Source organism: Pelecanus crispus, chromosome 22 (assembly GCF_030463565.1).
Source record: "Pelecanus crispus isolate bPelCri1 chromosome 22, bPelCri1.pri, whole genome shotgun sequence".
Taxonomy (NCBI): Eukaryota; Metazoa; Chordata; class Aves; order Pelecaniformes; family Pelecanidae; genus Pelecanus; species Pelecanus crispus.
This window is the reverse complement of record NC_134664.1, coordinates 2,228,977-2,239,450: the sequence shown is the minus strand read 5'-3', so window position 1 is coordinate 2,239,450 and position 10,474 is coordinate 2,228,977. Positions and strand designations below refer to the sequence as shown.

Here is a 10,474-nt window from a genome sequence, read left to right as displayed (position 1 = left end):
TTTATTAAATAAAATATATTAACATATACTCTCTCCAGTGCCCCCCCTGCTAGCCCCCCCTGGTTAGTAGCTAGAGCTGAACCCCCAAAGACCCCCCCCCCCGCCCCCCCCCCCCACGCACACACAAATGGGGCTGTGCCCGTTTTCCCAGTCCGGTGCCCCCCTCCCTCCCAGTACGGCACTGGGGGAGGCTGGAAGGACCCCCCCGTTCCCCCCCCCCCCAAATCAGTCTGACTGGTTTGGGGGGGCTGCCAGTTCTCTCCCCCCCCCCCAAAAACTGGGGGTTTGGGGTCTTTCCAATGGGGATTCCCCCACTGCTGGCGGGGGCCTGGGGTCGTGTCCCCCCCCCCCCCAAACATCACCACCCTGCGCAGGGGCTCCCGCTGCCCCCCCAAAACGTCACCTCCTCGTCCCCCACCTGCCACAGCCCCCGGGGGGCGGGGGGGGGTGTCACGCTGCAGACGTGCCCCCCCCTCCCCATGGGGCTGAGGCCTGACCAACTCCCACCATCCTCCAGCCCGCCTGGGGGGGGTCCGCAAAGCCCCCCCCCCCCCCAGCCCTGCTGCTCGCCTCCCTCCCAACCTGCCCTGTCCTTCAGCCTCGCCATCCTCGCTCGGGCCCCCGCCCGGCACCGGAACCCCCCCTGTGCTGGGTGGGGGTGGGCCCGGTGCCTGTCACCCCCCAACCACAACCTGGGCTGGGGGGGGGGTCAGCGGGGGCCTCTCCCTGTGTTGTGTCCCCCCCCCCCATCCAAAGTGACCCTGTCCCTGTCCTGGGCCCCTGGCCTTGACCTGGGGGTCCCTGTCCCTGTCCTGGGGGTCCCCGTCCCTGCCCTGGGGACTGGGGGGGCCCCTGACCTGGACCTGGGGGGGCCCCTGGCCTTGACCTGGGGGTCCCCATCCCTGCCCTGGGGGTCCCCGTCCCTGTCCTGGGGACCGGGGGGTCCCTGGCCTTGACCTGGGGGTCCCCGTCCCTGCCCTGGGGGTCCCCATCCCTGTCCTGGGGACTGGGGGGGCCCCTGGCCTTGACCTGGGGGTCCCCGTCCCTGCCCTGGGGACTGGGGGGGCCCCTGGCCTGGACCGGGGGGTCCCTGGCCTTGACCTGGGGGTCCCCGTCCCTGCCCTGGGGACTGGGGGGGCCCCTGACCTGGACCGGGGGGTCCCTGGCCTTGACCTGGGGGTCCCCGTCCCTGTCCTGGGGACTGGGGGGGCCCCTGGCCTTGACCTGGGGGTCCCCGTCCCTGCCCTGGGGGTCCCCATCCCTGTCCTGGGGACCGGGGGGGCCCCTGACCTGGACCGGGGGGGCCCCTGGCCTTGACCTGGGGGTCCCCATCCCTGCCCTGGGGGTCCCCATCCCTGTCCTGGGGACTGGGGGGGCCCCTGACCTGGACCGGGGGGTCCCTGGCCTTGACCTGGGGGTCCCCATCCCTGCCCTGGGGGTCCCCGTCCCTGTCCTGGGGACTGGGGGGGGCCCCTGGCCTGGACCGGGGGGTCCCCGTCCCTGCCCTGGGGGTCCCCATCCCTGTCCTGGGGACCGGGGGGGCCCCTGGCCTGGACCGGGGGGGCCCCTGGCCTTGACCTGGGGGTCCCCGTCCCTGCCCTGGGGACTGGGGGGGGCCCCTGGCCTGGACCGGGGGGTCCCTGGCCTTGACCTGGGGGTCCCCGTCCCTGCCCTGGGGGTCCCCGTCCCTGGAGGGGGGGGGGGGTGGTGGTCCCTGGTCCTGTTTGTCCCCCCCCCCTCCCAGTGAGGGCTTGGGTGGGGGGAGGGGGGTCCCCTGGGAATAGCAAAGCGCCCCCCCCCCCCCCCCCCCCCCCACACGCACACACGTGCACACCCACACGTCCACACCCACGCACACGCGTGCACACCCACGCACACGCAGAGCCGCCCAGCCCCCCCGGCCCCGGTAAGGGGGGGGGGCGTTAAGACTTTGTTAGTGACCGTGCCAGCCCCCCCTCCCCACCTGCCCGCGTCCCAGGGCCGGAGAGGTGGCAGGGGGACACGGAGCGGGGGGGGCCACAGCCTTCCTCCTCCTCCTCTTCCTCCTCTTCCTCTTCCTCCTCCTCCTCGCCCCCCCCTCTCAGGCTTTCTTGGGTGGGGGGGCCAGTTTGATGATCTCCTCTTCGGAGGGCTGCCGGATGATGTCTGCCGAGACGCGGGGGGGGGGTCAGCGGGGGCCTCTCCCTGTGTCCCCCCCCCATCCAAAGTGACCCTGTCCCTGCCCTGGGGGTCCCTGTCCCTGCCCTGGGGACTGGGGGGGTCCCTTTCCCGGTGGGGGGGTCCCTGTCCCTGCCCTGGGGGTCCCTGTCCTGGTGGGGGGGGGTCCCTGTCCCTGCCCTGGGGACCACGGGGGGGTCCCTGTCCCTGCCCTGGGGGTCCCTGTCCTTGCCCTGGGGACCAGGGTGGGGGGTCCCTGTCCCTGCCCTGGGGGTCCCTGTCCTTGCCCTGGGGACTGGGGGGGTCCCTGTCCCAGTGGGGGGGGTCCCTGTCCCTGCCCTGGGGACCGGGGGGGGTCCTTGTCCCTGCCCTGGGGGTCCCTGTCCCTGCCCTGGGGAGTGGGGGGGTCCCTTTCCCGGTGGGGGGGGTCCCTGTCCCTGCCCTGGGGACTGGGGGGGGTCCCTGTCCCGGTGGGGGGGGGTCCCTGTCCCTGCCCTGGGGGTCCCTATCCCTGCCTTGGGGACCGGGGGGGGGTCCCTGCCCTGGGGGTCCCTGTCCCTGCCCTGGGGACCACAGGGGGGTCCCTGTCCCTGCCCTGGGGACCGGGGGGGGGTCCATGTCCCTGCCCTGGGGGTCCCTGTCCCTGCCCTGGGGACCACAGGGGGGTCCCTGTCCCTGCCCTGGGGGGTCCCTGTCCCTGCCCTGGGGACCGGGGGGGGGGGGTCCGTGTCCCTGCCCTGGGGGTCGGTGTCCCGGCACGGGGGGGGCTCACCCTTGTACTTCTTGGCGCTGGGGATGCGGGTGAGCTTGGTGTCCACCTCGTCCTCCTCGGAGATCTTGAGCACCTGGGTGCGGTACTGCACCACCATGGTCAGCAGGTCGGGGCGGCGCGAGATCTCGAAGATGTGCTCGATGTACGAGAGGTTGTCTGCGGGGACGGGGACGCCGTGGGGACGCGGACGGGACGCGGATGGGGACACGGATGGGGACACGGATGGGGACACGGATGGGGACACGGATGGGGACGCGGATGGGGCCATGGATGGGGACACAGATGGGGACACGGACGGGACGCGGATGGGGACACGGATGGGGACGCGGATGGGGACGCGGATGGGGACGCGGATGGGGCCATGGATGGGGCCATGGATGGGGACACGGACGGGACGCGGATGGGGACATGGATGGGGACACGGACGGGATGTGGATGGGGACACGGACGGGACATGGATGGGGACACAGATGGGGACACAGACGGGACGCGGATGGGGACGTGGATGGGGACACGGATGGGGACATGGATGGGGCCATGGATGGGGACACGGACGGGACGCGGATGGGGACGCGGATGGGGACGCGGATGGGGCCATGGATGGGGCCATGGATGGGGACACGGACGGGATGTGGATGGGGACATGGACGGGACATGGATGGGGACACAGATGGGGACACGGACGGGACGCGGATGGGGACGTGGATGGGGCCGCGGATGGGGCCGCGGGCGGGCCACGGATGGGGACATGGATGGGGACACAGATGGGGACACGGATAGGGACACGGATGGGGACATGGACGGGATGTGGATGGGGACACGGATGGGACACGGATGGGGACATGGATGGGGACATGGATGGGGACGCGGATGGGGACGCGGATGGGGATGCGGATGGGGATGTGGATGGGGACACGGATGGGGACACGGATGGGGACGCAGACGGGACACAGACGGGGACACAGATGGGGACACAGATGGGGATGCGATGGGGACATGGATGGGGACACAGGGACATGAATGGGGACACGGACGGGGACATGGACGGGGACACAGATGGGGACACGGACGGGGACGCGGACGGGGACACGGACGGGGACATGGGGACATGAATGGGGACGCGGATGGGGACGTGGATGGGGACGCGGATGGGGATGCGATGGGGACATGGACAGGGACATGGATGGGGACATGAATGGGGACACGGATGGGGACACAGATGGGGACACGGATGGGGACGCGGGGACATGAATGGGGACACGGACGGGGATGTGGATGGGGACGTGGATGGGGACATGGATGGGGATGCGATGGGGAGGTGGACAGGGACATGGATGGGGCCACAGATGGGGACACGGACGGGGACACGGATGGGGACACGGATGGGGACACGGATGGGGACACAGATGGGGACACAGATGGGGATGCGGATGGGGCCATGGATGGGGACACAGGGACATGAATGGGGACACAGATGGGGACACGGATGGGGACACGGATGGGGACACAGGGACATGAATGGGGACACGGACGGGGACATGGACGGGGACACAGATGGGGACACGGACGGGGACGCGGATGGGGACATGGGGACATGAATGGGGACGCGGATGGGGACGTGGATGGGGACATGGATGGGGACGCGGATGGGGACGTGGATGGGGACATGGATGGGGACGCGGATGGGGACGTGGATGGGGACATGGATGGGGACGCGGATGGGGATGCGATGGGGACATGGACAGGGACATGGATGGGGCACACATGGGGACACAGATGGGGACGCGGGGACATGAATGGGGACACGGACGGGGATGTGGATGGGGACATGGATGGGGATGCGATGGGGATGTGGACAGGGACATGGATGGGGCCACAGATGGGAACACGGACGGGGACACGGATGGGGACACGGATGGGGACACGGATGGGGACACGGATGGGGACATGGATGGGGCCATGGATGGGGACACGGATGGGGACACGGATGGGGCCATGGATGGGGCCATGGATGGGGACATGGATGGGGACATGGATGGGGACACGGATGGGGCCATGGATGGGGACACGGATGGGGACACGGATGGGGCCACCCGCGCGGCGTTGCAAAGGGTGCCCGAGGACAGGGACAGGGGATGGGGACGCGGACCAGAGCAGGGGACAGGGAGAGACCCGGGCAGGGACGGGAGCTGGGGACAGGGAGCAGGCAGGGATGGGGACCAGGGCAGGGGACAGCAATCCCAGGGGACAGGGACTGGAAGAGGGGACAAAGGAGAGGAACGAGGGCTGGGACCGGAGCACGCGGCAGGGGCCGGGGTGGGGACTGGGCCTGGGGACGGGGACCAAGGCGGGGGACTGGGACCGGGAGCAGGGCTGGCAGCAGGTGACAGAGGTGAGCAGGGACGGGGACTGGAACCAGGAGAGGGGACAGGGATGGGGACAGGGATGGGGACAGGGATGGGGGACAGGGATGGGGGACAGGGATGGGGACAGGGATGGAGACAGGGATGGGGGACAGGGATGGGGGACAGGGATGGAGACAGGGATGGAGACAGGGATGGGGACAGGGATGGGGACAGGGATGGGGGACAGGGATGGGGGACAGGGATGGAGACAGGGATGGGGGACAGGGATGGGGACAGGGATGGGGACAGGGATGGGGGACAGGGATGGAGGACAGGGATGGAGGACAGGGATGGAGACAGGGATGGAGACAGGGATGGGGGACAGGGATGGGGGACAGGGATGGGGACAGGGATGGGGACAGGGATGGAGACAGGGATGGAGACAGGGATGGGGACAGGGATGGAGGACAGGGATGGGGGACAGGGATGGGGGACAGGGATGGGGACAGGGATGGAGACAGGGATGGGGGACAGGGATGGGGGACAGGGATGGGGACAGGGATGGGGGACAGGGATGGGGGACAGGGATGGAGACAGGGATGGGGACAGGGATGGGGGACAGGGATGGAGACAGGGATGGGGGACAGGGATGGGGGACAGGGATGGGGACAGGGATGGGGGACAGGGATGGAGACAGGGATGGAGGACAGGGATGGGGGACAGGGATGGGGGACAGGGATGGAGGACAGGGATGGAGGACAGGGATGGGGACAGGGATGGAGGACAGGGATGGAGGACAGGGATGGAGACAGGGATGGGGACAGGGATGGAGGACAGGGATGGAGGACAGGGATGGAGACAGGGATGGGGACAGGGATGGAGGACAGGGATGGGGACAGGGATGGGGACAGGGATGGGGACAGGGATGGGGACAGGGATGGAGGACAGGGATGGGGGACAGGGATGGGGACAAGGATGGGGGACAGGGATGGGGGACAGGGATGGAGACAGGGATGGGGACAGGGATGGAGGACAGGGATGGAGGACAGGGATGGAGACAGGGATGGAGGACAGGGATGGGGACAGGGATGGAGGACAGGGATGGAGGACAGGGATGGAGACAGGGATGGGGGACAGGGATGGGGGACAGGGATGGGGACAGGGATGGAGGACAGGGATGGAGGACAGGGATGGAGGACAGGGATGGGGACAGGGATGGGGACAGGGATGGAGGACAGGGATGGAGACAGGGATGGAGACAGGGATGGGGACAGGGATGGGGGACAGGGATGGGGGACAGGGATGGAGACAGGGATGGGGACAGGGATGGGGGACAGGGATGGGGGACAGGGATGGGGGACAGGGATGGAGGACAGGGATGGGGGACAGGGATGGGGGACAGGGATGGGGACAGGGATGGGGACAGGGATGGGGGACAGGGATGGAGACAGGGATGGAGACAGGGATGGGGACAGGGATGGGGGACAGGGATGGGGGACAGGGATGGAGACAGGGATGGGGGACAGGGATGGGGGACAGGGATGGAGACAGGGATGGGGACAGGGATGAGGACAGGGATGGGGACAGGGAAGGGGACAGGGATGGGGACAGGGATGGGGGACAGGACAGGGAAGGGGGGGGGGCAGGGCCAGGGGTCACGGAGCGGGATGGGGATCGGGCGAGGGGGCCAGGGACGGGGCCAGAGCCCAGGGGACAGGTGACAGGGCCAGGGCTCAGGAGGGGCCGGGGCCGGAGACCGGGACAGGGATGGAGACCAGGACAGGGATGGAGACCGGGACGGGGATGGAGACCAGGACAGGGATGGAGACCGGGACGGGGATGGAGACCGGGACGGGGATCAGGGGAGCGGGACGGGGATCAGGGGAGCGGGATGGGGATGGAGACCGGGACAGGGATGGAGACCAGGACGGGGATGGAGACCGGGACGGGGATGGAGACCGGGACGGGGATGGAAACCAGGATGGGGATGGAGACCGGGATGGGGATGGAAACCAGGACAGGGATCAGGGGAGCGGGATGGGGATGGAGACCAGGACAGGGATGGAGACTGGGACGGGGATGGAGATCAGGACAGGGGTGGAGACCAGGATGGGGATGGAGACCGGGATAGGGATGGAGACCAGGACGGGGATGGAGACCAGGATAGGGATGGAGACCGGGACGGGGATCAGGGGAGCGGGATGGGGATGGAGACCGGGACAGGGATGGAGACCAGGACGGGGATGGAGACCGGGATGGGGATGGAGACCAGGATGGGGATGGAGACCAGGATGGGGATGGAGACTGGGACAGGGATGGAGACCAGGACGGGGATGGAGACCAGGATAGGGATGGAGACTGGGACGGGGATGGAGACTGGGACAGGGATGGAGATCAGGACGGGGATGGAGACTGGGACGGGGATGGAGACTGGGACGGGGATGGAGACCAGGACGGGGATGGAGACCAGGACGGGGATGGAGACCAGGACGGGGGTGGAGACCAGGATAGGGATGGAGACTGGGACGGGGATGGAGACCGGGATGGGGATGGAGACCGGGACAGGGATGGAGACCAGGACGGGGATGGAGACCGGGATGGGGATGGAGACCGGGATAGGGATGGAGACCAGGACGGGGATGGAGACCAGGATGGGGATGGAGACCGGGATGAGGATCAGGGGAGCGGGATGGGGCCGAGGAAGAGCCGGCGGCCAGGATGCAGCCCAGAGCGGGGGGCAGAGGGGCGGTGGCCAGGGCTGTGGAGCAGGGGAGGGCACAGGGCCGGGGGCGGGGGGCCGCCCCGGGGCGGGGGTCTCACCTCTGTCCAGCTTGCTGTGCTTCTCCAGGAAGGCGAACCAGTGGTGGCTGGTGGCGATGGCCTCGCTCTCCTCGCTGGGGATGTCCTCCTTGCAGGCCGACTTCAGCTGCTCCAGGTCCTCGGCCGTGATGTTCTGCGCCAGCTCCTCCAGCAAGCTGCGGTACTCGGCCATGGCTGGCGCCACCCGCGTCACGAGCTGCCCGGCCTCAGCCGCTGCCACCCCCCCCCCGCCGCCGCGGCCCCCCGCCGCCCCCGCGGCCCCCCCGCCGCCGCGCCAGCCGGGCTGCGCTGGCCCGTGACTCATGTGACGCTCACGGGATGTGACAGGGCCGGGGGGGGACGGGGGGGGACGGCGGGACCCGCCGGGCGCTGGCGGGGGCTGCGCTGCGTGTGCCCCCCCCCCCCCGGCCTTGCACGCCCGCCCCGGTGCCGCCTGCACGCACGGCCTGGCTTTGGGGTGACCCCCCCCAATAGGCTTTGGGGTGACCCCCCCCAATAGGCTTTGGGGTGACCCCCCCCCCCCAATACACGCCCTGGCTTTGGGGTCACCCCCCCCCCCAATAGGCTCTGGGGTGACCCCCCCCCCCCCAGTACACGCCCTGGCTTTGGGGTCACCCCCCCCCAATAGGCTTTGGGGTCACCCCCCCCAATAGGCTTTGGGGTGACCCCCCCCATACACGCCCTGGCTTTGGGGTGACCCCCCCAATAGGCTTTGGGGTGACCCCCCCCATACACGCCCTGGCTTTGGGGTGACCCCCCCAATAGGCTTTGGGGTGACCCCCCCCCCAATACACGCCCTGGCTTTGGGGTGACCCCCCCCAATAGGCTTTGGGGTGACCCCCCCCCCTCCCATGCACCCCCTGGCATTGGGGTCACCCCCCCCCAATAGGCTTTGGGGTGACCCCCCCCCAATACACGCCCTGCCTTTGGGGTGCCCCCCCCCATACACCTTTGGGGTGCCCCCCCCATGCACCCCCTGGTTTTGGGGTGACCCCCCCCCCTCCCATGCACCCCCTGGCTTTGGGGTCACCCCCCCCAATAGGCTTTGGGGTGACCCCCCCCCCCTCCCATGCACCCCCTGGCTTTGGGGTGCCCCCCCCATACACCCCTGGCTTTGGGGTGCCCCCCCCACACCCTGGCTTTGGGGTGCCCCCCCCCCCCGGCTTTGGGGTGCCCCCCACGCACCCTGCCCCCCCCCCATGGCAGGGGCCTGACCCCCTGCACCCCCTGGCTCTGCGCACCCTGGGGTGGGGGGCACCAGGGGCCCCCCCAGGGCCAGGTTTGGGGGGGGGGGGGGGGGGAGGGGGTGTCACCCCCTGGCCCCCATCTCCTGTTGCGCCTCAGTTGCCATGGCGACCGCCGCCACCCACCCCAGGGATGCGGTTGCCACGGGGACCACAGCCCCCCCCCCAACCCCCCCAACCCCCCCGACCCCCCTTTTTTGGGGGGGGGGTGTCCTCCCGTGTCCTCCCCCCCCCCCCCCGGCGGCACCCACGGGTGCCGCCGGGGGGGGGGGGGGGGGACACGGGGACCCCACGGGGGGCACGGAGACACGGGGGGAGACACGGACACGGGGGGGGGTGCGCGGGGGGGGGGGGGGGGGGCACGGGCCGCGGACAGACGGACAGACGGACACGCTACCCACCGCGCTGCTCACCCCCGGCACGTGCACGCATGCGCGAGCCCCCCCCCCCCACCCCCCCCCCCCCGCAGACACCCCCACCCCACGTGCGCACACGCGTGCACCCCCACCCCCACCCGCGTGGTGCCCCCCCCCCCCCGCCGTGTGCGGCCCCTTTAAGGCAGCCCATGACTCAGCCCGCGGTCCGGACGCCTCGATGCTTCCGGGGGGGGGGGGGGGGGGCGGGGGGGGGGCGGGGACACCCCCCCCCCCCCCCCAAAAGGCCGCCCCCCCCCCCCCTGGGTCCCCCGCGCCGCGGCCCCCGGGTGGGAGATGCGCCCCCCCCCCCCCCCGCGGGACCCCCCCCCCCCCCATTCAGTGTTCCCATGCAAATCAGCTCATGAATATGCACGAGGGGCGGGGCCCCACGGGGCCCATTCAAGGGCGGGCGGGGGGCGGCGGGGGGGGCAGGGCGCGGGGGGGGGCAGGGCGCGGGGGGGCCGGTTCCTTCCCGCCTTTGTCTCCCCCGCTCCGGCCAGGTGTGGGGGGGGGGCTCCTCTAACCCCCCCCCCCCCCCCCGTGATTTTGGGTGGGTGGCGATGGCGGGACGGGGAGGAGGGCCCCCACCCCCCCCCCGCGCCCCCCCCCCCCGCCCCCAGCCCCGGCACAAGCGGCCTTTGTGCAGGGGAGCAGCGCGCGTGGGACGGGGCCGCCCCCGCACCCCCCACCCCACCCGGGAAACAGTCACGGACCCACGGA

The 10,474-nt window shown here is 70.8% G+C and overlaps 1 protein-coding gene across 2 annotated transcripts; it reads right to left on the bottom strand.

Moving 5' to 3' along the window:
• Positions 1-2,080: 2,080 nt before the first annotated feature.
• PEA15 (proliferation and apoptosis adaptor protein 15) lies at positions 2,081-8,266 on the bottom strand. Of its 2 annotated transcripts, none has more exons than XM_075724395.1 (3): positions 8,095-8,266; positions 2,930-3,085; positions 2,081-2,145 (listed from the first exon to the last, which is right to left on the bottom strand). In XM_075724395.1, exons 1-3 carry the CDS (start codon positions 8,264-8,266, stop codon positions 2,081-2,083), a joined length of 393 nt encoding a protein of 130 aa, XP_075580510.1. The 2 variants fall into 2 exon arrangements, with proteins under 2 accessions (XP_075580510.1, XP_075580511.1); XM_075724396.1 differs by having other exon boundaries at positions 8,161-8,266.
• Between the last annotated feature and the right edge of the window lie 2,208 nt (positions 8,267-10,474).